The 27,536-nt window shown below is 41.4% G+C and overlaps 1 protein-coding gene across 1 annotated transcript; it reads right to left on the reverse strand.

Moving 5' to 3' along the window:
* Positions 1 to 1,565: 1,565 nt before the first annotated feature.
* LOC124253314 (N-acetylated-alpha-linked acidic dipeptidase 2-like) lies at positions 1,566 to 25,363 on the reverse strand. Its single transcript, XM_046687061.1, is given in 19 exon segments — positions 1,566 to 2,104; positions 2,575 to 2,667; positions 4,073 to 4,157; positions 4,645 to 4,810; positions 8,091 to 8,181; positions 8,704 to 8,796; positions 9,582 to 9,676; positions 10,254 to 10,321; positions 13,473 to 13,536; positions 13,948 to 13,983; positions 13,986 to 14,035; positions 15,204 to 15,323; positions 15,827 to 15,912; positions 16,813 to 16,899; positions 20,245 to 20,341; positions 21,194 to 21,377; positions 22,702 to 22,824; positions 24,047 to 24,335; positions 25,028 to 25,363. Coding segments are annotated over 19 exon segments (2,271 nt in total). The 5' UTR covers positions 25,273 to 25,363; the 3' UTR covers positions 1,566 to 1,905.
* Positions 25,364 to 27,536: the final 2,173 nt, after the last annotated feature.

Here is a 27,536-nt window from a genome sequence, read left to right on the forward strand (position 1 = left end):
GCTATGACTGGCCGACTGTGTGACCTTGTTTCGATCTCACCGTACGCCGCGAGCAGTACTGTACATCAGATGTGTACCGATAGTGTTGAACCAATTTGCTATGACCTCCATAGCCCATAAGCATACACGAGCATGTTAACGTGGTGAGACTGTACATAAACACCAGGCATTGCCAAGTTCAGCTAGAACTGTGTTAAAGACAACCATATCTATTTTTAGCGTGACGTCATGGAGGCAGGTAAAACTGACCAATCAAAATAATGGCACCATCGTCAGGTGGCGTGGCTCTCTCAATTTACTATCATCAGACACATAATCAATCAAGTCAAGTCACAATCGATTAAAACTTAATATAAACATAATCATGGATGATTGACCTATCGATCACCATTCATGGCACCTACCAATTCTTTATTGTTATTTCTGCAAGTCGATTGAAACCCGATTTTAACTCTCAACTAAACGATCTTGACACAATTGGATGACGATGTGTCCGCACAAAACGTGGTTGTGGTCGAATCTTTAATCTTCGCAAAGACACGACGGCCTGTGGGTTGATTCCCCACATGGGTACAATGTTTGAAGCCCATTTCTTGTGTCCCCTGCCGTGATGTTGCTGGGTATTGCGAAAAGCGGAGTAAAACCATGCTCCCTCATGTCTTGACAGTAATACTTCGTTGTTTTCCATATCATATTTACTCTTGGAACCAAGTTTGAGGCGGCAAATCATAGGTATGAATAATGCACGAAAGCCCACCAAAGCTGCCGGGACTCTGATCGTTTGCCCACGTTGGGTTATAAGCAGACTGGCACAGAGACATCTTTCGTTTCAATCGGTGATTAGTGAGAAGTGTCTGGAACCTTCAGGAACATCAACTGTTAGGATGACCGGAGGTTCTTGTTGCGCGTCACAGACGGTCATATTCTGGTCTGGGGGTAAACATACAAGGCGTCGAGCACAAAAACACTGTCGGCAGATCCACCTCAGGATCACAATAACCCCCCTTACAAACTGCAAAGGTATTTTTTAGGGAAAATAGTGTATCGGTGTCAAAAAGGGTACAAAAGGACACAATAATTATCGACAGGGGAGTTTGATTTTATTGTGTGCGTATGTGGTATGTTTGTGAGTGATATTCACATGCTGACCAATCATGTTGTTCTCATATGAAATGAATTGATTTAAGTTTTTATTTTTAAGAAAATCTTCGGAACCCCAAGGTTACTCCGTCATTACAGAAATATTCAAATGATTTTGGATCAATGTGTTGTTGTTTTGTTACATTGTCCAAGAGCGTTCGTATTGGTGCCTTCTTGGTTAGTAGTCCAGGGTGGTTGACGGACAGAAGACAAAAGACGAAGACGACAGCAGCCATGTTTATTGTTGTTGGGGGAATAAAGGTCGAAATGGTACATAAAATGGTAATCACGTGACAGAACGTGACAGGAGACCCACTCGTCACATACACACATGCAGAAGCCAGATGTCTATTCTTCATCGTCGACGTAGTCTTTGGTGAGACGACGGCCTTGGCCGACGCCACGCCCAGCCGCACAATCCGTCTGCTTCATTCGATGAGAACTTCAGTCTCCCAGACTGGAGACCGTCTCTCCGACTGATCATGTCAGTCAGGTTTTACAGAGAGGGGACATTACTCTATGTAGGGAGGTGGTAACTGATTTACAAATAGGACTGAGAATTACGGGTCTTGCCCGAATTTCGGTGTACTTTGGACATATGAAACAATTGGGTCGTTTGAATATATAAAGTTTTAAAGAAACTTATTGAAGTAGTTTGCTCTATGCCAACATCATCAATACCAAAATCTCACTAAACTTTGAGCAGTATGTGACTAGAATCATGTTACACAATATCTTGAAGCATATTGATAATTTTAATCCATATCAAAGGAAGTGGGCTGGGTCTCTGAGAGTCGCGGCAGCTGACTGGATGGTGAACAATGTGACCGAGAAGTGTTGTTTGACTCTCTCCCATTGTTTAGCAGGATCCGCTGATTTGTCAATCTCAAAAAGCAGATCGGTGAGACCAGGGAATGACGACCCTGCATAGCTGTTTACACTGCTGGGGGCGAACAGGATGTGCCTGAAAAAGAACAGTTAGATTTTACAACACTCTTAGTGTCTTTTCATTTGAGATAAGCCAACCATTCCTCCGAAATCAGTCAGTATACATATACTCATGCCAATAATGGTTGTCACCCCTCCCCACCCCAACCCCAACCCTCCACACCCCTCACACCCCTCCAATTAAAAATTGAAGGGGTGACAACCATTATTGGCATGAGTATATGTAAGTTGAAATAATATCCCGTTTGAAATGGAACACACACGCAGACATGAACAATTTGATATATAAATATCAGTATTTTTATTCGAATCTCGAGTTCCGATATTCATCTCAATCTAAATGTCGTAAATCGACACTTCCAGTAATATCGTCTCGTTTAAAATAAAATATTGTGCTATCTTTTCAGAACATTTCATGAAGTTGTGGTTGAGGAAAAACATCAAGTTATAGTTTAAAGTTGAATAAGAGAATGAACCTGATTCTACCTGAAATAGGATCTGCCTGGGATTCCGTTAGGATCCAAGAAGGCTCTCTCTAATTGCAGCAGCTGGTCATTGATGCGGCGGACGGACAGAGGGCTGAATGGAGGGACGGACGGTCATGAGCATAACAGGAACAAGTGAGTTAGTGAGTGTGATCAGCGCAACTGTCAGCTGTGACAGCGACAACATAACAGTCTGTAAATGTCTGAATCTTGGCAAGACAAACCAGTGATTGATAGCATGAGCAGACATTCAACCTCCGGAGCAACGCGATGGGTGATAGGGGTGAAACGGTACGCTCTTACCACTGTACGGTACGTATTGCGGTACAGGAACTTTGGTTCGGTCCGTTTCGGTTCGATATATGAGAACTTACTACCGAGAAAATAGCGGCCGTCTGGCAAAGAAATGCATAGATTTTGACAAAATGATTCGATTTGTAGACATTTTAGAAAAGGTTTTAAAAGGTTAATAAATGACGGTACGAAAACCGAAAATACCGAATATTTGGATTGCATTACGGTATACCGAACCGAAGGCAAAATACCGCGGTTCTACTAATACTGCGGTATACCGTTTCACCCCTAATGGATGAGGACATATAGCCCAGCGGAAATGTGCAGTTTTTTCACTGAATTGTGCACTTCTTGTTACAAGCATGACATTTGGCATGCTTGTAGCTTACACCCTTGTTATTGAATAAAGATCGAGAAACATAAAGTGCACAATTTGATCACTTATCCGCTAGGATAACATACTGAAAGTCGGGGAATCCCTCCCTTGTGGAATCCTTGTGTTAGTTGTTAACTAACAAGCAGGGTAAATTAAAACTGTTTCCATACCTGCATTGTGACGATAAAAACTTTATGGAAAACAATTTCTTTATTTCGTGAGTGAGACGTTCGATACAGCTTCTTGTGATTTGCATTCCTGCTTCACAACGGTAAAGAATCTGTATCGAAACGTCGCACTCACGAAATAAAGAAATTGTTATCTATGAAGTTTGTTCAGTATTGTACGTCCCAAATTCTAAAATGCCAATCAAACAGATAAGTGAGTGAGTGAGTTACAATTTATCGTCACATCGGCAATATTTCAGCCATATCGTGACGAGAACAATTAATTGGCACACAGAGCAAACAGATAAGTGAATATGCCTGTCAAGTATCGTATGTTATGAAAGGTCTGTACAAACGAGACGCCATCCAGGATGTGATATTTTGGTAAACGTAAGTTGGTCTGTTGCAATTGTTTAACGCCGCACTCACCAATATTCCTGCTATACGGAGGTGGTCTGTAACTATTTGAGTCTGGACCAGACAAGCCAGTGATCAACAGCATGAACATCGATCTACGCAATTGGGATATGATCACATGTGTCAACCCAGTTAGCCTGACCACCCGATCCCGTTAGTGCACCTACGACAAGCATCGGTTGCTGAAGACCAATTGTAACCCGGATGTTCATGGGTTGGTAAACATAGGTAGAAATATACATTACTCAGACTGGTTCACGTGCAGTTGTCTTGTCATGAACTCGGCAGCTGATTGGCTGAAGTCATGAATTGCCATCGTCAGGTTCTTCTCTGTGGTAACAACCATTAGCAATAGCATCAGATAGGCACAGTTGATGAAGGTGTTCCGTATTTGGAACTTTTCCACAAATTCATGTACGTTATATCGAGACATTATACATCAGTGATAGCGATATGTTACCTGTTTTGAATTAAGAATTGTGCTGTACTCTGCTGGTTTAAGCGTTCGCCCGTTACGTCTATAACCCGGGTTCGATTCCCTACATGGGTAAATTGTAGAAGGAGCATTTCATTTCCCCAATACCGCGATATACTGCATATGTGATAAGATTCATTTGTTTGTTAGTTGTATAAGACCACATTCACTTATATTACACACACATATACATTTATATGTATAACAAGAACAGTTTGGGAGCTTTAAAATCAATTCCAATAGTAAACTGAAATAGTTTTGGATGCGCCGGCTCAATTATTTTGCTACCCTAGGTATGCCACTTATAATGTTATCTCTGAAAAAAGCCTCATGAAAACATACCGTAGTCAGGTAGATGCTTTTGTAGTATGTTGCTGTAGTAGAAATCAAGTTGCTTTTGTAGGTTCTGCAGTGTCCATGCGTAGAAGGAGACGTTGAAAGGTAGAAGGGACGTCTCGCTTAGGGTGTAGGCTGCAGCCATCCACACTTGTCCTATAGCCCGGTGATACTGGGGACATACACAATCATAACTGATACTGGGGACACACACATTGACCTGTGATACTAGGGACACAGACATTGACCAGTGATACTGGGGACAGAGATATTGACCAGTGATACTGGGGACACACACATTGACCAGTGATACTGGGGACACAGACATTGACCAGTGATACTGGGGACACAGAATTGACCAGTGATACTGGGGACACAGACATTGACCAGTGATACTGGGGACATACACAATCATAACTGATACTGGGGACACAGACATTGACCAGTGATACTGGGGACACAGACATTGACCAGTGATACTGGGGACACACACATTGACCAGTGATACTGGGGACACAGACATTGACCAGTGAAACTGGGGACACAGAATTGACCAGTGATACTGGGGACACACACATTGACCAGTGATACTGGGGACACAGACATTGACCAGTGATACTGGGGACACAGAATTGACCAGTGATACTGGGGACACAGACATTGACCAGTGATTCTGGGGACATACACAATCATAACTGATACTGGGGACACACACATTGACCAGTGATACTAGGGACACAGACATTGACCAGTGATACTGGGGACAGAGATATTGACCAGTGATACTGGGGACACACACATTGACCAGTGATACTGGGGACACAGACATTGACCAGTGATACTGGGGACACAGAATTGACCAGTGATACTTGGGACACAGACATTGACCAGTGATACTGGGGACAGACACAATCATAACTGATACTGGGACACATTGACCAGTGATACTGGGGACACAGACATTGACCAGTGATACTGGGGACACAGACATTGACCAGTGATACTGGGGACACTGACATTGACCAGTGAAACTGGGGACACAGAATTGACCAGTGATACTGGGGACACAGACATTGACCAGTGATACTGGGGACACAGACATTGACCAGTGATACTGGGGACACAGAATTGACCAGTGATACTGGGGACACAGACATTGACCAGTGATTCTGGGGACATACACAATCATAACTGATACTGGGGACACAGACATTGACCAGTGATACTGGGGACACAGACATTGACCAGTGATACTGGGGACACACACATTGACCAGTGATACTGGGGACACAGACATTGACCAGTGATACTGGGGACACAGAATTGACCAGTGATACTGGGGACACAGACATTGACCAGTGATACTGGGGACATACACAACCATAACTGATACTGGGGACACAGACATTGACCAGTGATACTGGGGACGAAGACATTGACCAGTGATACTGGGGACACAGACATTGACCAGTGATACTTGGGACACAGACATTGACCAGTGATACTGGGGACACAGACATTGACCAGTGATACTGGGGACACAGACATTGACCAGTGATACTGGGGACACAGACATTGACCAGTGATACTGGGGACATACACAATCGTAACTGATACTGGGGACACACACATTGACCAGTGATACTGGGGACACAGACATTGACCAGTGAAACTGGGGACACAGACATTGACCAGTGATACTGGGGACACAGACACTGACCAGTGATACTGGGGACACAGACATTGACCAGTGATACTGGGGACACAGACATTGACCAGTGATACTGGGGACACAGACATTGACCAGTGATACTGGAGACACAGACATTGACCAGTGATACTAGGGACACAGATACTGACCAGTGATACTGGGGACACAGTCACTGACCTGATATACTGGGGACACAGTCATTGACCAGTGATACTAGGGACACAGTCATTGACCAGTGATACTGGGGACACACACATTGACCAGTGATACTAGGGACCGAGACAGTGACCAGTGATACTGGGGACACAGATATTGACCAGTGATACTGGGGACAGAGACATTGACCTGTGATACTGGGGACACAGTCATTGACCTGATATACTGGGGACACAGTCATTGACCAGTGATACTAGGGACACAGTCATTGACCAGTGATACTGGGGACACACACATTGACCAGTGATACTAGGGACCGAGACAGTGACCAGTGATACTGGGGACACAGATATTGACCAGTGATACTGGGGACAGAGACATTGACCTGTGATACTGGGGACACAGGCATTGTAGAGCGATACTATGGACACAGAAATGGCCAAGTGATACTAGGGACACAGACATTGACCTGTGATACTAGAGACACAGACATTGCACAGTGACACAGGGGACACAGACATTGACCAGTGATACTGGGGACAGATACACTGACCACTGATACCGGGGACAGAGACAGTGACCACTGATACTGGGGACACAGACATTGACCAGTGATGCTGGGGACACAGACATTGACCAGTGACACTGGGGACACAGACATTGACCAGTGACACTGGTGACAGGGACACGATAATTTAACGTGTCAATACATTCTGTCAGGTTAAGAGTTAAATAAACGTACCCTTTCATAAGGTCAGTTACTATTCGATTTTTAGCGTAAATCGCAACGTTGAAAATTACTGGTACAGAGGTTTATACGTGCAGTGCTTTTGTGAATGTGCTCGTTTAGAAGATAATTTTATACACACAATGATACTCATGATGATATTTTACGTCAACTTCAACAGATATCGAAAACAGACCATTAGTATTGTTGTTCCATGTCACTGCATATACATATGCAGCAGTTAATGCCTAATATATTTTCTGGACGGAATGAAGTTTTCATGTGGATGGTATTTTTCATACATGGAAGCATGCCATGCATGCCCTCTGGTCCTATTGGTCCCACAGATAGAGCGTCTACATTGAGAGCGGAAGATTGGCGGTTCGATCCGCATTCGCGTCAAATTAAATGCCGCTACAAAGGGTACTTGCTGTTACCCTGCCTGGGTTTTAGCTTTAGGCGGATGAAACAAGACCTGGTCGGCTCGGAGTCAGAATTACGCGTCTGAATGGGGTATCAATGCTACACAACAGTATTTCAACGGGTCTTCACTACAAGTGTTCTAGACTATTAAAAGCCACAACACGCACGAATTCACGCACGTTGCTAGATAAGTGAATATAATGTTAATTCACATTCCACCTCCGCTCAAAATGTGACTTCCAAATTCACCTTCAAGGTACATGTAGCACGTGATCTCCGGCGTCTCAAACTGTGAACTATGCGCTTACCTTAAGGCAACTTCACATCCTTGACGATATTAACCTTTATGAATATGTGATTAAGAGAAAACGTGACACCTATTCGGAGCGCTAACAGTTCTCGCCATACCCAGGGTAGGTCAGTTACTTTACTTACCTTAAACTCTGGGTCGACAAAGTGCTTTACTGCGTAAAATGTTTCATATTCTGAATGGTAGAGAGGGTAGGATCCGATTTTGTATTTTTTTCTGAAAATATGAAATGTAAAAGATTGTCACAGGTTGGTTCAGCAATAACAAAATATGCCATCAACTTCCAGCGGAATCAGGGGTACAGAAATCAGTTTTTACATTGAAGAATAAATACTTTATACAGGTATGTTGAAACAGCGCTGTATACCTCTTGACATTGTAGAATAGGCGTCATCTCGTACATGGGAAGTGGCAGTTTGGGCCCGGCATTTTGATTTAATGAGTTAGCAATTTGCATTGTGGAAGGATAACAATATATGGACGTACAGCTTCTATATTACAGTGAGAACGACGTTTGGGTATAGGTTCCAACACCACTATCTCCTTGATAACGGCATTAGAACCTACAACGAAATGTCGCTCTCACTGTAATAAAGAAATTGTTCATCCATATATATTCTTAGAGCTCCAACTTAGTGGTCCTTAGTGCTCCAAAAGGTTAATTTACATTGTGTTTATGTAAACGTTTGCTTACAAATGAATTATTCATTATTCATTATAAGTTTGTGTGAAATGTGCACCTTGTTATATATGTATCGGAAGTCCATGATGGGGACGCCAGCGAGTTGCAGGAAGTTGTCGTAGTCGCTCCCAGAGCCGGGGCTGGGGAAGCTGTAACGATGAAGTCTTACTACAGTAGATGGTCACACGTGTATTATTGCGATGTTTTGAAAAAAAGTGCCGGATCCTTTCTTTTTTAATAATTTTAGAAACAACAAAACAAAGCTTAAGTAACTTCTTTTATAACCATATATTTTCCCAATATGATCCCTTAATCCTCAACAAAAAGATAATAATCCTTAAACTGTACTGAAAGGTTTATAGTCAGCTTTTTGACGTAGCTAAATGCTCGGGGATAATACATGTATGTGAGATACGATTATTTTTGTTTAATAATTGGTAGTTTATAGGATTCACTGTTGTTATATACCAAAATATTCATTGTCTTGTAGATAAGCGATATGTAATAGACAAATAAAATGATGTAAAGGTCTACATGTATGTAACCAGGAAACACAAATTTTTTTTGAAAATATCCGCATTTGAGTATTTACACAGTATATATACATGTAGGTTTGTTTTAGGGTCCTTCTTGTATATTTGTGTGTGTGAGTCTGATCGACATTGATGATGTGTCTATGCTTACTTAAAGGGGGTGGTGGAGTAGTATAGTAGTTAAAGCGTTCGCTCGTCACGCCAAAGACCTGGGTTCGAATCCCCACATGGTTACAATATGTGAAACCCAATTCTGGTGTCCCTCGCTGCTATATTGCTGGAATATTGCTAAAAGCGGCGTAAAACCATACTCACTCACGTGTTATATATAATGATTTCTTGCCTCTGTCGCTGCGATCATCCGCCCAATTGTTTAACAATATTCACTCACTCACTCTTACCTTGGTATTCCTAAACCCTTGTTATTGAGGTCCACCATCTCCCTCCGATCCCGCCATTCGTCATACAAAGGCGTGTCTTTGTCGGGCACACGCACCTTGTCGGGATAGAAAACATGCGTCATAGTAACAGCGACAGAACCCTTTCCCTAATTCTAGGAATATCTGGTAAATACAGAGTCCATTGTATGATACGTTATCATGCGTAGATGTTCAGAAATCACTTTCAAATAATGATGGTGAGAAGTGCTAACGTAGAGAGGTCAGTAAAGCCTTAATAACATAAACCCCCCCAAAATAAAAAACCCCATAGAAACATAAACTCTCGTAAAGTGCATTATTATAAATACGACTTGTGTGGACAGCTGGAAGACTGATGTAAAAACCAAACCCAGAAATATTGAAAATTAAAATCGAAACACAATTTTATAAAGCAACTATGTCAACAGACCACGGGGCGTCGTAACATTGTGAGTGCGTTTAGGTTTACGCCGCTTTGAGCAGTATTCCAGCAATATCACGGCGGGGGCAGTGATGGGCTTCACACATTGTACCCATGTGGGGAATCGAACCCGGGTCTTCGGCGTGATGAGCCAACGCTTTATCCACTAGGCTACCCCACCGCCCCCGTTGTAAAATAACCTACAACTAACAAATCTTATCTTTCAGCTTTACCCGTTTGGCAGCCTCGACCGCTGTTTCATACAACAGGGGAGTCCCCATCACGTCCAGAGTATAATTACCTGCAATAACCACATAAATCACAGTATAACAGTGAAATCGTCAACTCAATATGTTTGTTCTAAAAATTATTTCCATGATGCATGCACCATAGATATTACTACTGGCAGTACACGCGTTTGTGTAGGATGCCAAAGGAATGGTAAGATAAATGGTATTCGAAATTCACATGTGCAGCAATCTGTTTCTTATGCGCCCTAAATCTTGAACTGTCAACATTATAACCGATCCATCATGTTCTTGAAGGGTGTCCTCCCATTACGCAGACAGCCAGTTCGCAGACACTTTAAAACAACAACATTTACGGTTCAGTGAACAGATTATCTACTACCTGTTACCTACACATTATAATGGAATAGTCCAGATAATAACACAGGAACAAACTGAAGCTATATTATTTATTTTGAAAGATGGAACGAAAAGACAGTAATTAAAATAAACCAGTTTATTTTCATAAACATTTCGGTTTAACCTTCTAGTCTAACGGGTGTCGGCATCATCATATTGAAAACATTAGCTTAGCTATTGGAAATTGCGACACTGTTGTATCATATAAATCAAATAAAGACAAATGTGAACCTAAATAGTATTCATATGGAATAAAGAAGTTACATGTTTTGCACACAATATTAAGATATATGACAAGTGCACTTAATTACAATTTATTTAGAATAAATATGACGCATCATGTCAATGTGGCCATGGATGTGAGAATGTTTTTCATTTCTCCCTTCGAATGTCAATTGTATACTACTCAAAGACATAAACTGTTACAATCTTTAGAAAGTATTGTTAAAATTATAACACTGATTGGTATTAATCATATCTTACATGGCAATGCAGGTGTCTCATTTACTGCAAATCAGAATGTTTTCAAATATGTACATATCTATATCTCTCCAACAAACGTTTTCTCAGTTAACTTCTGTTGTACATATGCTATTATTGGGAGGGGGCTTTTCTATCAATAAACACAATCAATTTTATATTCGATAGTAATTAATAGTAAAATCAGTTTTGCGAAGAGAAATCATTTATCATTTAATCACAACAAGTTCTATTTACCCACAATCAAACTTCTCAGTAACGAACCTGTTTCAGGCTCACCCTGCTCTACTCACTACACAGTGGACTGTTCCATTATACCTGTAGGTGTTACCCTAATTAACCTTCTAGTTCAGTGTCTGTCAATTGGGTGTCTGTCAAATGGGTGTTTATCAATTTGGAGATAACCTCTTGAAGATGTCTCTGTGAAAATGTACATCATTATTTCTTGGGTTGACCCCGTTATAAAACACATAGAGAAACTTTGTTAGCTAACATAAGTGATATTTCCATCACTACATCAATCAAACTAAACGATTCCTCTGTTCATCCTAATCTGTTATATTCCCAAACGCAAGATCTCTCATGTATATGTTCTCTGTTTCTCATGTAAATATCATTGTTGTAAATACAGGGAGAGGGCTTCATTAAGTTGCATAACTTGTGCCCAATCCTTTTCTTCCATGAATAAAATATGTTCAAATGAATGAACTGTCATATATATTTTTCTCATGATCAGTGAGTGTTTACGTGTTACATCACGCAAGGGTCATTTGTGACGTCATCCGACCTACTGCGTGCTGCTCATGCCTACTGTGGCCCTCCATCTAAACGTTTCCGTAGCACCCGTTGATCACCGTGACGAACAAGATCACGAACACTAGGTAAGACCTGAGAAAGTTTGTTACCGTTGTAAAACCGTACTGCAGGCATAAGTCTCTCGTGGGTTTTTCATCAAAGATTTTGCCCATAATATTAACCACTAGTCTTCGGCCAAACGATTTTGCAGACCGTGGCAATGTATTATGCGGACTGTTGCGCTTAACTATGGTGGCTGATTGGGTCCATCGCTTTCTCGCCTTAAAATTCGGAGGCGAGAAAGCGAGAAAGCGATATCACGAGACGAATAAGCGATAACACGAGACGAAAAAGCGATAACACGAGACAAAGCGATGGCCCTAATCAGCCACCATATTAAACAGACAACTTAGTCTTGTATTAGCATATACAACTGTATGATTTCAATAAATGTCAAATAGTTAGACCTTGACCCTAGCTATGCAATATGGAGTCTACAGGCATGCTTACCCTTGACAGCAATATCCACATTCAAATAGGCCACAGCTGTGCGATATGGAGTCTACAGGCATGCTTACCCTCGACAGCAATATCCACATTCAAATAGGCCACAGCTGTGAGATATGAAGTCTACAGGCATGCTTACCCTTGACAGCAATATCCACATTCAAATAGGCCACAGCTGTGCGATATGGAGTCTACAGGCATGCTTACCCTCGACAGCAATATCCACATTCAAATAGGCCACAGCTGTGCGATATGAAGTCTACAGGCATGCTTACCCTCGACAGCAATATCCACATTCAAATAGGCCACAGCTATGCGATATGAAGTCTACAGGCATGCTTACCCTCGACAGCAATATCCACATTCAAATAGGCCACAGCTGTGCGATATGAAGTCTACAGGCATGCTTACCCTCGACAGCAATATCCACATTCAAATAGGCCACAGCTGTGCGATATGAAGTCTACAGGCATGCTTACCCTCGACAGCAATATCCACATTCAAATAGGCCACAGCTATGCGATATGAAGTCTACAGGCATGCTTACCCTCGACAGCAATATCCACATTCAAATAGGCCACAGCTGTGAGATATGAAGTCTACAGGCATGCTTACCATCGACAGCAATATCCACATTCAAATAGGCCACAGCTATGCGATATGAAGTCTACAGGCATGCTTACCCTCGACAGCAATATCCACATTCAAATAGGCCACAGCTGTGAGATATGAAGTCTACAGGCATGCTTACCCTCGACAGCAATATCCACATTCAAATAGGCCACAGCTGTGCGATATGAAGTCTACAGGCATGCTTACCCTCGACAGCAATATCCACATTCAAATAGGCCACAGCTGTGCGATATGGATTCTACAGGCATGCTTACCCTCGACAGCAATATCCACATTCAAATAGGCCACAGCTGTTCGATATGGAGTCTACAGGCATGCTTACCCTCGACAGCAATATCCACATTCAAATAGGCCACAGCTATGCGATATGGAGTCTACAGGCATGCTTACCCTCGACAGCAATATCCACATTCAAATAGGCCACAGCTCTGTTCAGTAAGTTCTTCACATATTTCTGGAAGAAGATATATATGGATATAACGATATAACTAATGAGAAACAGTTTGCAGCTTCGCGATGTCAACATAAATAAATTTTAAACCTTAATGATATAAAAAAAATCCAAATCTAAAAAACAATACACAAATATTCGAATAGAAAAAAATAAGATAAAATCAAAGGAGAGGAGCAGAATAGCGTGTTATGGCATAATGTTTCTGCGTATTGTTGGTGTTGCTTAATGCTGAACTCTATGTTGGACCAATTCAGTGATTGATATCATGAGCACATATCTACGCATTTGATATACCATGACATACATCGACGAGTCTGACCACCCAATCCCGTTAGTCGCCTCTAGCGACAAGCATGGGTTGCTAAAGACCAATTATTCTCATGACATTTCACTAGACTAGTTGATAGCTACCTGTACAAACTCTGTAGATCCAATCAATGCATACTCTCCTCCGCATCCCAGCTGCAGAAGATAATAGTCCGTTTGGGGCGCCAGTTACCTTCACAAACAACAAATTGGGTTCGAGAAAAGACATATAAGCAGTCAGAATTTGTCGATTATATGCCATAAAACCGAAACAAAATTGGCACCATTTAGATCCAAGATGGCAAATGCCATACATACTATGTGGATGTATATTTCTTGGCGTTTGATAAACCATACTTATGCTCGAATGAAAAAACGAACGAAAGTGTGAAGCGTTTGAGTTTTGACCATGGCAACAGTCTTTCAATCTTTTGAACGGCTGGTACCAGCTCAGTTCAGTGAGTACGTGAGTGAGTGAGTTACGTTTTACGCCGATTTTAGCAATATCCCAGCAAGATCACGGCGGGGGACACCAGAAATGGGCTTCACATATTATACCCATGTTAAGGAATATAAATATCAGTATCGTTTAGCTGAGAAGAATCTTGATCGTTGGGCTTTGAGAGTTAAGGAGCTTCTCTTTAGCTATGGTTTTGGAAATGTTTGGGTTGATCAACAGGCTAGAAATGTAAAAACATTCCTTATACAATTTAAACAGAGGTGTATTGATATTGATGTTCAAACGTGGGCTTCAGATCTCTAAACGTATCTAAACTAGATTTTTCCAGACAGATAAAAATGAATGTGTCAGAAGAATATCATATTAGTGCTGTAAATGTTAAGGCATATTGTATTGCCCTTTGTAGATTTCGCTGTTCAAATCATATGTTAGATTGGATATGGAAGACGCTTAAATCATGTCTGTGTCCCTCGAAATCACACGAAAGGACAAGTGTTCCTTTATTCTTTTCACTTGTCCAGGTTTCTTCACAAGCTTTGTATCGCATAGCTTGTGAAGAAACCGGGAAAAAATATGGGAACACTTGTGCTTTCATGTGATCCCTTATTGTTTTCCCTCAGTAGATATTCTTAGCTATGAAAAAAACGTACAAAATATTTTGCACAATGCTAATCGTGTGTTCCCATCTCTGTATACATTCACGCCTCTTTATCCATTCCGTCACTTTTATGACGCTTCATATCATATCTTAAACATGTTTATATGCATGTGTGTAACGGGCCTGTGGCCCCCACTGAATAAACTCGCTCCCATGTCGGGAATCGAACCCGGGCAATCGGTGTAACGAGCGAACGCTTTAACCACTGGGCTACCAACCGCCCCTAGTTCAGTTCATACATACTTGACTTAATTCTGTTCATGAGGGCACGTGACATCTCCATCATGATGGCAGTACCGGAAGACGGATCCATGGCTCCAAACACCCACGCGTCTCTATGGTTACCGATGAGAATGTACCTGTCTACAATCATTTTTCCCTATACATTCAGTATACTTATTACATAATAAGTTAAGGTGTTTCCTTAGGTAAGTGTAAGTATAGTCTAAAAAACTACATTGGCTTAAATGGTGCCTTATAGAAGTCTACGATCAGTCCTTGACACGGATAAAAATGCGATTCTCGCCCTAGTTCACAATAAAAATTATCTCATTTAGATAAAACATCTGCTGGATTTATATATAAATGAATGCAAACAAATATCTAAGTCAATTCTTACACATAAATTAGATCGATGACTTCTTTCAGCAGGTTATCCGGCAAATCAGGATACACAAGTTTGCTTCGAGTGTGGTTAATTTTCGGTTTATGAACGTACAGTTTCTACCTTTGATCAAAGGACATGGAAGTATATGTGAATTAATTGTGAAACATTACGTTTGTTAAACATTATATAATGAAAGATGTATGTGACAGCTTCAAGTACAACGTATATACATTTCTTTGTATCCATGGCAACACATTACCTGGTTCCACCTCGCCCCGCACGACGCCAATGACGTCCGTTATTTGACTACGTTCATTACGGGTTGTCACATTCAGCCTGACAGACCTGTTAGTAATGTAGGAATACTGTGTCATGTTACCCATCCTCGGTCATCAGGGGTCATATATCCATATTCATCCATAACTTTGTATCAGTCATGACGTCCCCTTCGCCATTTCTAAATTCTCTAATTATCTCCCTTATATAAAATTATATGCACAGATCATTGAGAATCAATGACGACACCCAGTGTTGGTGAAAAAGGTAAGAATGTCTTGCCACTCAGTTTTCCTACAAAGAGTGCCTAACGCCACACCAAGCAACGCTCCTGACATACGAAGGTGGTCTGAAACCAAACGGCTGGATCCAATGCCATTGCTTATGACCATTTGGTCTAGTCCGCTTGTCTTGATTCTGATCACTTGACCATTTGGTCCAGGTCGTTGTTCATGATGATGCTTATGATGTTGATGCTGAAGATGATGTTCTTCACAAAACAGATGACTGGACCAAGTGATCAAGTGATCAGTATCACTAGCAATGTTTCATGTCGTCGCAGTATGTATGGACGTACATGTGAAGGTATGTGGTCTTGTGCATAGTGCCCAAGTCACAAATCAGTTGAAGTTGATCAACATTGGTCACGGAGTGTCCTTGGATGGGTGACCGTGTTTGATTCCTGGGTGCTTCTACAACGACGCACATGTGACACAGGTCTTCTCACCTCAGGCAAATGAGTTTGTTCAAAATTGCCTCTGTTCACCCAGCCGTAAATGGGTACCCGGAGGGATAAGTCATGTGGCAATTAACCAGCTAGCGCCTTACGGGCAGCTTGGGTTATGCGCTAAGAGCATGACCTTGCGGCGTGGAGTTCAGCGTGGTATAAGTGGCCTTATTATTATCATTAGTATGGAAGAGGAGGACATTGATCGTTCTGTTGTACAAGATAGGATATTTATAACGTACATCTGGGTTTTGAAGCCGGGCCCAAGCCAGTAGGTTACATTCAGCTCCCCTCGCCAGTCAATAGGAGCCATGATGCCATCCATCTCTCTGGTAACAGAAGCAATATTTCATTTCAAATCTCTCTATATATAATAATAAAAAATTAATACCAAAAGCTTACAATGACTATCAGCAGCAGGTGTCATGGGGTTTTTTTGGCTATCAGTCAGCAGGTGCCATTGTGCCACTCATCTTTCTTTCTACAAAAATAATCTGTCATTTCAAAACCGAAATATATCACAGCATTTACATAAACAATAGTTGTAAATTACAATTAAACCTGCGTAGACTATATACATGTAATTAATGTTATATACTTAGCTATTTCTTGAACTGAAATGGCAGAACATATTTCATTATATTTATTCGTATCGGATTAGCGACCTATGACCTATATATATGTGTGTGTGTGTGCGCGCGCGTGCTTGCGTGTGTGTATGAGCGTGTGTGTGCGTGTGCGATGTTGAATGCCCCTTCTTACTACCGTAGTTTGAATTTGAATTTTTGAAAAACGGCCAAGTATGACAATATATGCAAACATTACCAAATAAACCTTTTCAGTGACTGCGGAAGTGTTGTAGTATTGGTAAGTTCGTATTTACGGTGTCACTATGCTGATTGAAGATCCTAGTAACTCCGCTTCAGGTTTTGACAATTTCTTTATTTGATGGTGTTACTTGAACTTAGAGTATAACAGACGAGCCACGCGAAATAACGGACTATATGCCCCGTGTGAATGAACGGTGTTAACAGTGTATGAAATAAGGCCCGTCCGACCACCCGAGACGGGTTAGATTACAGACGGCCGGTATACATTTACAGCTCGCCAGCCCGATGGTCTGGTAAAATTTTTAGATATCATGTTCCATATCTTTGAGTAAATTCACCATATCTTTAATTTTTCATTGTTACTAAAATCTGAGTTATTCTCTTTGGATTGTCTGGTCTGGTTAAATCCATTTTTGGCTCGTAACATTTTGAAGTTACCCGCGCCGCCCTGATGTCTAGCTGGGTTTTTTGGCTTATTTCATACACTGGTGTTAATCAACCCCGGGTCTTTGACGAGAGACTTACAGAATTCATTCTCAAGGGACACAAAATCAGCACTGTCGAGTTTCCGGTTGGTTCTGTGTACCCTGCATATTGCACTTCCACATTTCGGAGAGAAAATTGAGAAATTAAATTAAATTCGAATTTGTACGTCAACACTTAAGATAGAATTCGCTGAAGGGCGACTATGGCTCCGATGACGTCATGTAATTACTTTGTGATATCATGAACATGATGATATAATGTTTTCAGCAATGAAACTTTCTGACGCTATAATGGCTTCACTTTATCAGTCAGTACTGAGAATGTCACGAAATCATTGCACATGACAATTCTAACTTGATGTGTAACATAAAATGACTGTAGTGAAACAACAAAGTTAAAAATGTTCTTCGTTTAAAGGGCTACTCGTCATGCCATGACCGAGTTCGGTCTAGTTCCTTACGTTTTAATAAGTTACCAATGTTTCACCTGACACTTTCTCTGCGAAAGCAAGGCAATCGTCAGCGCTTATATTGATATATGATACTTCCAAATTACATAAAATATGTTGCGAATGACTGAAATGCAGTTTGACTATCAATCGGCTAGAGCCTAGTCTCCCTTTAAAATGCAAATCTCCGTAACACGAAGGAACACTGCTACCTGTGGAATTAAACTCACGGGCGAAAGAACGTTACCTCGCTTTTTTAACATATCACAAAACAACAAACTCAAATTTTGGAAATTTAATAATCATATTTGGAAAATTAATTGATCTACAACATTCTGAATGATGAAAGTGTGAACTACAGATATGAATAATCACTTAGTGTTCGATAAAAGATAATAAAATCATTTCGGTGACGTTTCTTTCGCCCGTGAGTTTATTTTAGATTAGTGTGATGTTATCAGCTACTGAGATTATTAATGGCGGTGCCACTCAGGGGAAAAGTGGAGTAACATTATTGTCCCCCTGACAATAGGACAGGAATCCAACTTATCTGACGTATATAACAACTAGTATCTAAATCTCCTAGATAATATTTTGATATTAAGAATATTGGTTGTGTTGACTGCCACTGCAAACTGATGGAGTAAATGCTGCTTGAAATGATGCGGGTAGCAGAGGCACCGTAAGTCCCCATGATCCCCAGTAAGGTGGTCTAGCTTTGGTCGCTAGTGGCCTTTTGCCTAGAGCTAATCTATACTAAATAATGTGTTGAAACATGATCTGTTTAGATATTGACATGCTAACCTATCTATTTTACTTTGAAGACATGTATACTAGGCACATAAAGAAACTGTGCATACAAAAATATAAAATCTAAATTTATCAAACCTGTGTAGACACATAAGGATTTAAACTCAGAGATTAGTGACATGTATCCAACATGCATGCACGTGCCACGTTCCGTGACGTCAGTGGGTTCGTCCTTGAGACGTGCAATACGTTGTTGCACGTGCATTCCGGGAAAGAGAAACAGGGCAAATGAATGCCACACAATACTGTCACGTTGGAAAGCTCAACCCCTGCCCTGGCGATCGTTCAAAACATTAAACGGCTATTAAAACGCATAGCATGCCAAGGCTCACGTCTGCATAACGTCATGAGGCCATTGGGATGGTCCGTGGGGGAATGTCTCAACGACAAGTGGCTGCACATTTCCACTGCCACCGGAACACCATTTCTGCACTGGTGAGACGCCATAGTCAAGATCACTTGAATGTCAAGGCCGTCTATGGCCAACAAGTGAGTATGATTGCCGATGGTTTTGGAGAAAGTGCCTGCTTACTGTCGAGGAAATGATTTGTAGATGTTGAAATAAGTTTTTAGACCCGTGGAATGGCGCTGCCGATCGAGTCTAGCCCTACATAGGTGCTGTCAACGTGGTTGGAATTAATAAACGAATTTATAAGGTGAGTTTTCGCTGTCTTGGGTGATCCATGATTTTGGCTTGGAATGGCGGAGGTAGCTGTTTTCGGTGAGTCGTGGCGTATAACTTTTGAAATAATGATCCGATTGTGACCATTTATAGCTCATTTTGTAGGGAAATCATCTCGCTTTCGATCCGTAGGCCTCGACGGGGCCTTAAAAATAGTTTACGTGGTGAAATCTAACTTAGATTGAGGAGGGGGTGGTTCCGTCGTTACATCCCTTTCCTTTTATATAGTACTAGGGTAGGGTCTATGTACCTATATTTAATTCTAACGCTGTTTCTAAGCGTGACACGCCTCTGTGATCTGGACTACCCTGTAATGTCCCAAACACACCGTAGATACCTGTGCCGATGAGGGTGAATATAATTAGGTTATCAATGCAAGAGGATGGAAGGATTGGGAGTGTATGAGTTTCCCAGCTACCTGAAAATCTTCTCCGCAAATCCGTACCCGACGACGTGGGCTGGTATACCTGGCAATGGCGGATCTGCCTCCTCCACCGGAATACGATAGGCGAACTCTGACAACAATCAAGTGTTTACGTGTTTGTGAAATGGGAAATGTTATTATGGGATTTTTATGCAAGGCGTTCCAATATGATTTTAGAGCGACTGAGAAGAATTATTCTAAACACTTTCCTTTCATTCACGCCGAAAACCAGGTTCGATTCTCTACATGGGCAGATTTCTGGTGATGTTGGACTATTGACCAAGTGGCGTAAAACAATGTCATTTTCGAGTGCCACGGCATTATATCCACTGCATTTAATATATTTTACTTATTTTACATTATATTGAAAATCACGAAAATGATAAATACGACATACTGTGTACCCTCTATTACCCTTAATATATCACTTGGTCTGACGATTATCTGGATGATTTCCCACGAAGGGGGTCAGGCTTTAAGTTTCGCAAACATCATAATATCTTATGACGAGAATATTTCCAAACTTATAGGAGAACAGGAACAAAACGTCATTTTTCACTCAAAAGCGCCTAAAGACGTACACGTGCTTCTAAACCGTGTGTTTGTTTGTTGGTTTACGCCGCACTCAGCAATATTCCAGCTGTATGGCGGCGGTCTGTAAATAATCGAGTCTGGACCAGACAATCCAGTGATTGTCATGGGCGACAGCATGGGCATCGATCTACGCAATCGGGACACAATAACATGTGTCAACCAAGTCAGCGAGCCTGAACGCCGGATCCCGTTAGTCGCCTCTTACGACAAGCTTGGGTTACTGAAGATCAATTCTGACCCGGTTATTATTTTCGCCGCATTGAAAAGTATTTCAGTTATAATAAATAGTGGCAAGGTCTTAGAGCGCATATGAACAAAACAAAGAATGTCTACAATACAAACGACTCACCTGTCGCCGGGTATCCAGGTGTTAGGGGGTCTTCGATGCCCTCATAGACAGACCCTCTCTGCGCACCGGTAGGGGGGAGCCACCAGGTTTTCGGGTAGACGCCCTTATAAAAATGCGGGTGGTAGTCCTGAGGGTCAGAGTAGAGAATGACCCCTATTGCTCCATGTTTCTCGGCAATCTTTACCTAGAACAGAAGGAAGAGTAGCATCACATGCCCAGCGATCGTTCCACAGAGCGTTCGTAGCGCTGAGGTGATCGTTACTGCCATACATTAACTATTTGGTTTACAACAGTCGTACCGCCAAGATTACTTAGTGTAATGGGACCTTGGTGGAAGCACACGAATTTCAAAAGTTCTACACTGGCAGTTCTGTTTCCCACGAGTGAGTGAGTGAGTGAGTGAGTGCGTGCGTGCGTGAGAGAGAGAGAGAGAGAGAAGAGAGGCCCGTGCTCCCGGACAACAAATACCTTCAAGTGAAAGGAAACACATGTACAGCTTTATATATGAATGCTTTATCTATGTGCACGATTAAATAAACTTGGAATACCTGTCTGTAAACTATACCTTTCAATTGAGACTTATGACTGTATTTAGCTATGTGCACGATTGCTGGAACTAAGAATATCAGTCTGGAAATCCACCCATCCTTTTCAGTTGAAGGGAAAAATTGTACATCTATCCATCTATATATGTATATGTATATGTATGTATGTATGTGTATATGTATATGTGTGTATATGAGTGAGTATATGCATATTACAGTATTAGATATGTTGTAGAGTGGGAACAAAAATGGAAATAAAAAAAAAAAATTAAAATAAAAAATTAATTGTTCTCGTCACGATATGGCTGAAATATTGCCGATGTGACAACAAATATTAACTCACTCACTCTATAGTTGATCATAAGCTTACGGATGATTTAGCGCTACGAACGTTCTGGGTCCCGATCCATAAACCGTTCGTAACGTTACAACCTGTCGTAACTCTATAGTTAATCATAACCGTACGAATGTCGTAGCACTACGAACGTTTCGTTCAGGATCCTGTGTAGGTAGCTCACAAGCTGATACGTTACATTAAAGAATCCGCTTAGTGAACCTTTTTACAAACCATATGCAAGATACATTCCAGTTTGAACATGTAATACCGAAGAACAGATGTTCAGTTCAGTTTTATTTTCCCTAGGCGAAAGTGTAAACTGGCATTTTAAGTAGAACCTGGACTCTAAATTTCAGTTACCTCCCTTGCTTTCACCGGGAAGCTGTGTCAGTGTATGATGAATGTGTATAGCTTTGTTTCAGTTGCAAATACGTCATATTTACCCTGTTTTGCAATCTATGTTTTTGTATATATAAAAATTATGTGAATTTTAGACACGGTTTTGACTTATCATTTGCAAATCTTAAGAAAGAAGCAGTTCTAATTGCTACATAAGAAGCAATCAGTGGATTGTCTTCTCAGTTATGTCCTGAAATGAATTATTGATAATTACTATAAAAACATGCCTTATCGCCGCGGTAGATTTTGCCGTATCTTGCAATGACGATGCTGCCGTTTACGCTGATGCCAAGGATGTCGAGGACGTCGTAATCTTCCACTCGCCCATAATACACATACACCACTTTTCCCTGAAAAGTAGGACACGTAGTTCTGAACATAGAGAATACTACACGAGGTCTCATTACATACGAATTATACGAAACGAGTGTCCCTCCTATGGTATCTGACCGAGCGAAAGCGAGGTCAGATAACATAGGAAGGTCACGAGTTTCGTATAATTCGTATGTAATGAGACCGAGTGTGGTATTTTGTTTATTACCCACGTCTTACATGCATTAAATTGACAAAATATTTTTGTTAATATTTTGCGGAAGAGTTTTGTACTGTAGTACAATATTTGCATGACGTCACACTGTAATGACGTCACTGCCTTGGTAACCGACGTCAAGATGCATGTCAGTTGTCATCGCCTCGTACAGCCTCCTACAGTAAACTACTCCGTAGCACCCTGTTTCTTGGTTTGCAGCTGCTTCATTCGGCTAACATCACTGGTGGAAACATTGCGTTTACGTTTTCGAGGGATATAATGTCTCAGTTCGACTCACAATTAAACAGCGACACGGCAACGTTCGCGATGTTTACATTCCCACAACGCATTTAAGTTGTAGAATGAATGAATTCACGTGTTTGTTATGAATGAAAAAATACTTACGTCAGAATGTGACCTAACTGAGAGGTCATCGGTTATCCAATCAAATCGTTAGAATCTCAGGTCAAGTCTTTACGACACAGGTCAACGCGATACGACACTCGTGTGACGTACGAGATTAGTATGCAACTACCCATACGTTGACCACGTTGGTAATAAAGTACAATATTGCCTGTGTAGTAGTAGCAGTAGCAGCAGCAGTAGTAGTAGTGGTAGTGGTAGTGGTAGCAGTAGCAGTAGTAATAGTAGCAGTAGTAGTAGTAGTAGTAATAGTAGTGGTAGCAGGAATAGTAGTAGTATAGTAGTATTTGCTTAGACGCTTGCTTTGACCGATGCACAGGGTCGTGGTTAAAGGGTTCAGGTCAACTTCTGCTACTGCTACTACAAATACTATGCACCACTACTACTACTACTACTACTACTACTACTAATAATAATAATAATTATAATAATAATAATAATAATATAACCACAGCTGCTTCTGCCGCTGCTACTGCGATTACCACTACGGCTGCTATCATTACTACTAAAAATAAGAAAACTGACGAAGACGATGTCGACGGCGATGATGATGATGATGATGATGATGATGATGAAGACAAAATAACGCTGCCATCTATTGGCTGTCCAGGATCACCAACCTGCACAGAACCGGCCTTAGAGTAGGCCAGGAAGGGCGCTACCACATCTGTGCTGTTTTCTTCCGATGTCAGTACTTTTTCCACCAGGGGAGACTCGGCTACAACATTGTTGGCCTTGTCCAGTAGGAACACCTGGTTGGGATGGGTGGCATTCGGGTAGGACAACAGCACGTCAAACTTGACCGACTTGACCTCATCAAGGCCAATGTCAGTCCAGTAGTTCTGGACGAAGTCGCCCAGTTGCTGGTTCCTTTGCTCGCCAGCAAGGTGGGGGACAAGAGACAAGTTTCTGAAAGTAGGTATATTTAATGTGTGCACACATCTCATCTAGATCGTGACATACAAAAACCAACAGTGAGTGAGTATGGTTTTACGCCGCTTTTAGCAATGTTCCAGCAATATTACGGCGGGGGACACCAGAAATGGCCTTCACATATGTGGGGAATCGAAAACGGGTCCTTGGTGCAACGCTTTAACCACAAGGCTACCCCAAAACTTGGTAGAACAAACTCATGGTGTCAGTCATTGGTTTGTCTAGTCCAGACATGGATACTTTCAGAACAGAATCTTCCTAAGTGCGGCGTTTAACCACAACCACACGTCTCGGCAAAGGTTTAGATTTAGTAACTCAACGTATAAAACAGTACCACTGATTCCACAACATAACATTAAACGTCAGAGAATATCCAGTTCTCGTTCGTCGCTAACAACAAAGGAGCGATGGACATTATGTATTTGGATCACTGACAACCAGTCATGACAAGTGATTGCGAAAAGGGCAAACCTGTCCTGCCCCTCAGCGACGCACACAGTTGTACATGATATATTGTGCGTGTGTTGCCTAGCACCGCACTACAGTACAGCCAATAGGATTAACCCGGATATATTAAATAAGTACACTTGCATAACATTTATATTAGCACACGTTAAGACAAACACCGGTAGCATATCCCCCTCATGGTACTGTATATGGTTCCATACCTGAGGATGTTTCCAATATTCTGTTGATCAATATCTTCCATCATGATATCCAGGTTATCTCTGGTACCATCATTCTGCTCTTCTTGTACACTTTGGGGAGTCTGATCCTGCTTGCCATCAGAGCAAAGGGCATACTTTCCCACAACGATGCCAACGGCCAACGACACTGCCAGAGTGAAGAAGCAGATGAGAGCTAGACAGCACCTGGATGTCGGGTCTACCTTCTTGGACATACTCTTCTCCATGGTAGAACTACGATCAACGCTGTGTATGTGTTTAATTCATTCTACGACGACATAACTCGTACCCGATGAAGAGCACTGTAGTTCCTATGACACTAGCGATGGGTGGTTTTATACAGGTTCTACGTCTGTGCGTAGTCAGCGCTTCATGTCGCTACTTGTCTATAATACACTACAGATACAAACACGTCAGGCCTCTGAAATAGCTTGTGCAAATACAATATATCTATGTAGGACAGTACAATCAAGGCCACACTCATAGAGTTTTCTTATCGCGACAGTGTTCCCAATTCGAGAGCGTGCAGCAGCGTGGCTTTCATTTACTACAATTTCACTGACATTTCGCAGGTTTTCACTGATATTTCACAGCATTTACATTTAGGTCAGTGACAAATTATCTGACACATCCTTCACATGTGGGGCAGTGGGGTAGCCTAGTGGTTAAAGCGTTGGCTCGTCACGCCGAAGACCCGGGTTCGAATCCCCGCATGGGTACAATGTGTGAAGCCCATTTCTGGTGTCCCCCGCCGTGATGTTGCTGGAATATTGCGAAAAGCAGCGTAAAACCAAAACGCACAGCCAGTCAGTCAGTCCTTCACATGTCTCTTGAATTTCACTGATATTTCACAATTATTTTATGCTATTTCGTTTTTATCCAACTTATTATTTCATAGGTTCTTACTGAGATTTCGGAAATGTAAGCAATGACGTCATAGGCCCATGCTATAATGTTACCAAAACATTCTGTTCTTATGTCATAGTTCGTCACACGATGGATTGTTTCAGACAAGCTCTGACCCTGTCCGTAGACAGCGCATCATGTCGCAGCTTGTCTGTGATCCACAACAGACAAAAACACGTCAGGCCTCTGAAATAGCTTGTGCAAATACAAATATATTCAAGTAAGACAGTATAATCAAGGTCACAGTCAAAGACTTTTCTTTTCGCGACAGTGTTCTCTATGGAAGATTGTGCTGACAGTGGCCATCATTTATTAGAATTTCCACTGGATTTCACATCTTTTTCACTGATATATCATGGCATTTTACAATTAGGTCAGTGACAAATTATCTGACACATCCTTCACATGTCTCTTGAATTTCACCGACATTTTACAATTATTTTTTATGGCATATCATTTTTATATAACGTATTATTTCACACGTTCTTATTGAAAGTCCAGGAAATGTATATGCAATTGGTTCCTTTGACCCACCCTATAGTGTCAACGAAATGTATTAGTTTTCTCACACACTTACTGAAAGGTGACCACAATGACACAAACATTTTCATCGGTTCTTACTGCTGATAAGTACTGTTATTTAAGTAATACTTCAGTAAACCTTATATCGCTCACTGTTATACTGTAGCATCTTAGGGGCGGTGGGGTAGCCTAATGGTTAAAGCGTTGGCTCGTCACGCCGAAGACCCGGTTCAGAATCCCACATGGGTGCAATGTGAAATATTGATTTCTGGTGTCCCCGCCGTGATGTTGCTGAAATATTGCTTCAAAGCGGCGTAAAGAGCCAAACTCAGCCTGGGTCAGTCAGTCAGTCTTATGTTTCGGTTCCATGTCACTTCTGTTTGACCAATCAATCACTTCAATTCTTTTTCGATCATAAACGCAACATGTAACTGTTATTTAACAACTGTTTCTGTTTTCAAATATTTCACAGATATGTTACTTTTATATTTAACGAATGCTAGAACTGAACGATATTACCCGTATTCCGAAACGTGCATGCCGTCGTAAGAGCGACTAACGGGATCGGGTGGTCAGAAGCTCTCTGACTTGGTTGACACAAGTCATCGTATCCCAATTGGTGTAGGGCGATGCTCAGCGCTGTTGAACACTAGATTATCCACACTCGACTATTACCGCCACCGTATAGCTGGAATAATTTGCCCGAGTGCGGCGTAAAACAACATGTACATATCACCAATATGTCGCTGACGCGTCATCAATGTTAACTATATATAACGTATATGTAACTATGCCATGTTTTGTATATTTATGATATTATTAATCATAACATCTTGACAATATTTCACCAACTTGGAGAAGGTGCTTGTCTGACATCACAACGTTTATAATCAATCTCGGTGATATTTCCACACGATGTAAAGTATCACTAATATATCAACGAATGTACTGTAATCTCCGCGATAATTATTTCTGATATTTAACTGAATCACTTACATTCTACATTCAATTATGTAAAGTTATAGCTAAAATATTCAAATACGTATTAGCGAGCGTACGAGCG

This window comes from Haliotis rubra, unplaced genomic scaffold (genome assembly GCF_003918875.1).
Source record: "Haliotis rubra isolate DU_JTF1 unplaced genomic scaffold, ASM391887v1 Scf539, whole genome shotgun sequence".
Taxonomy (NCBI): Eukaryota; Metazoa; Mollusca; class Gastropoda; order Lepetellida; family Haliotidae; genus Haliotis; species Haliotis rubra.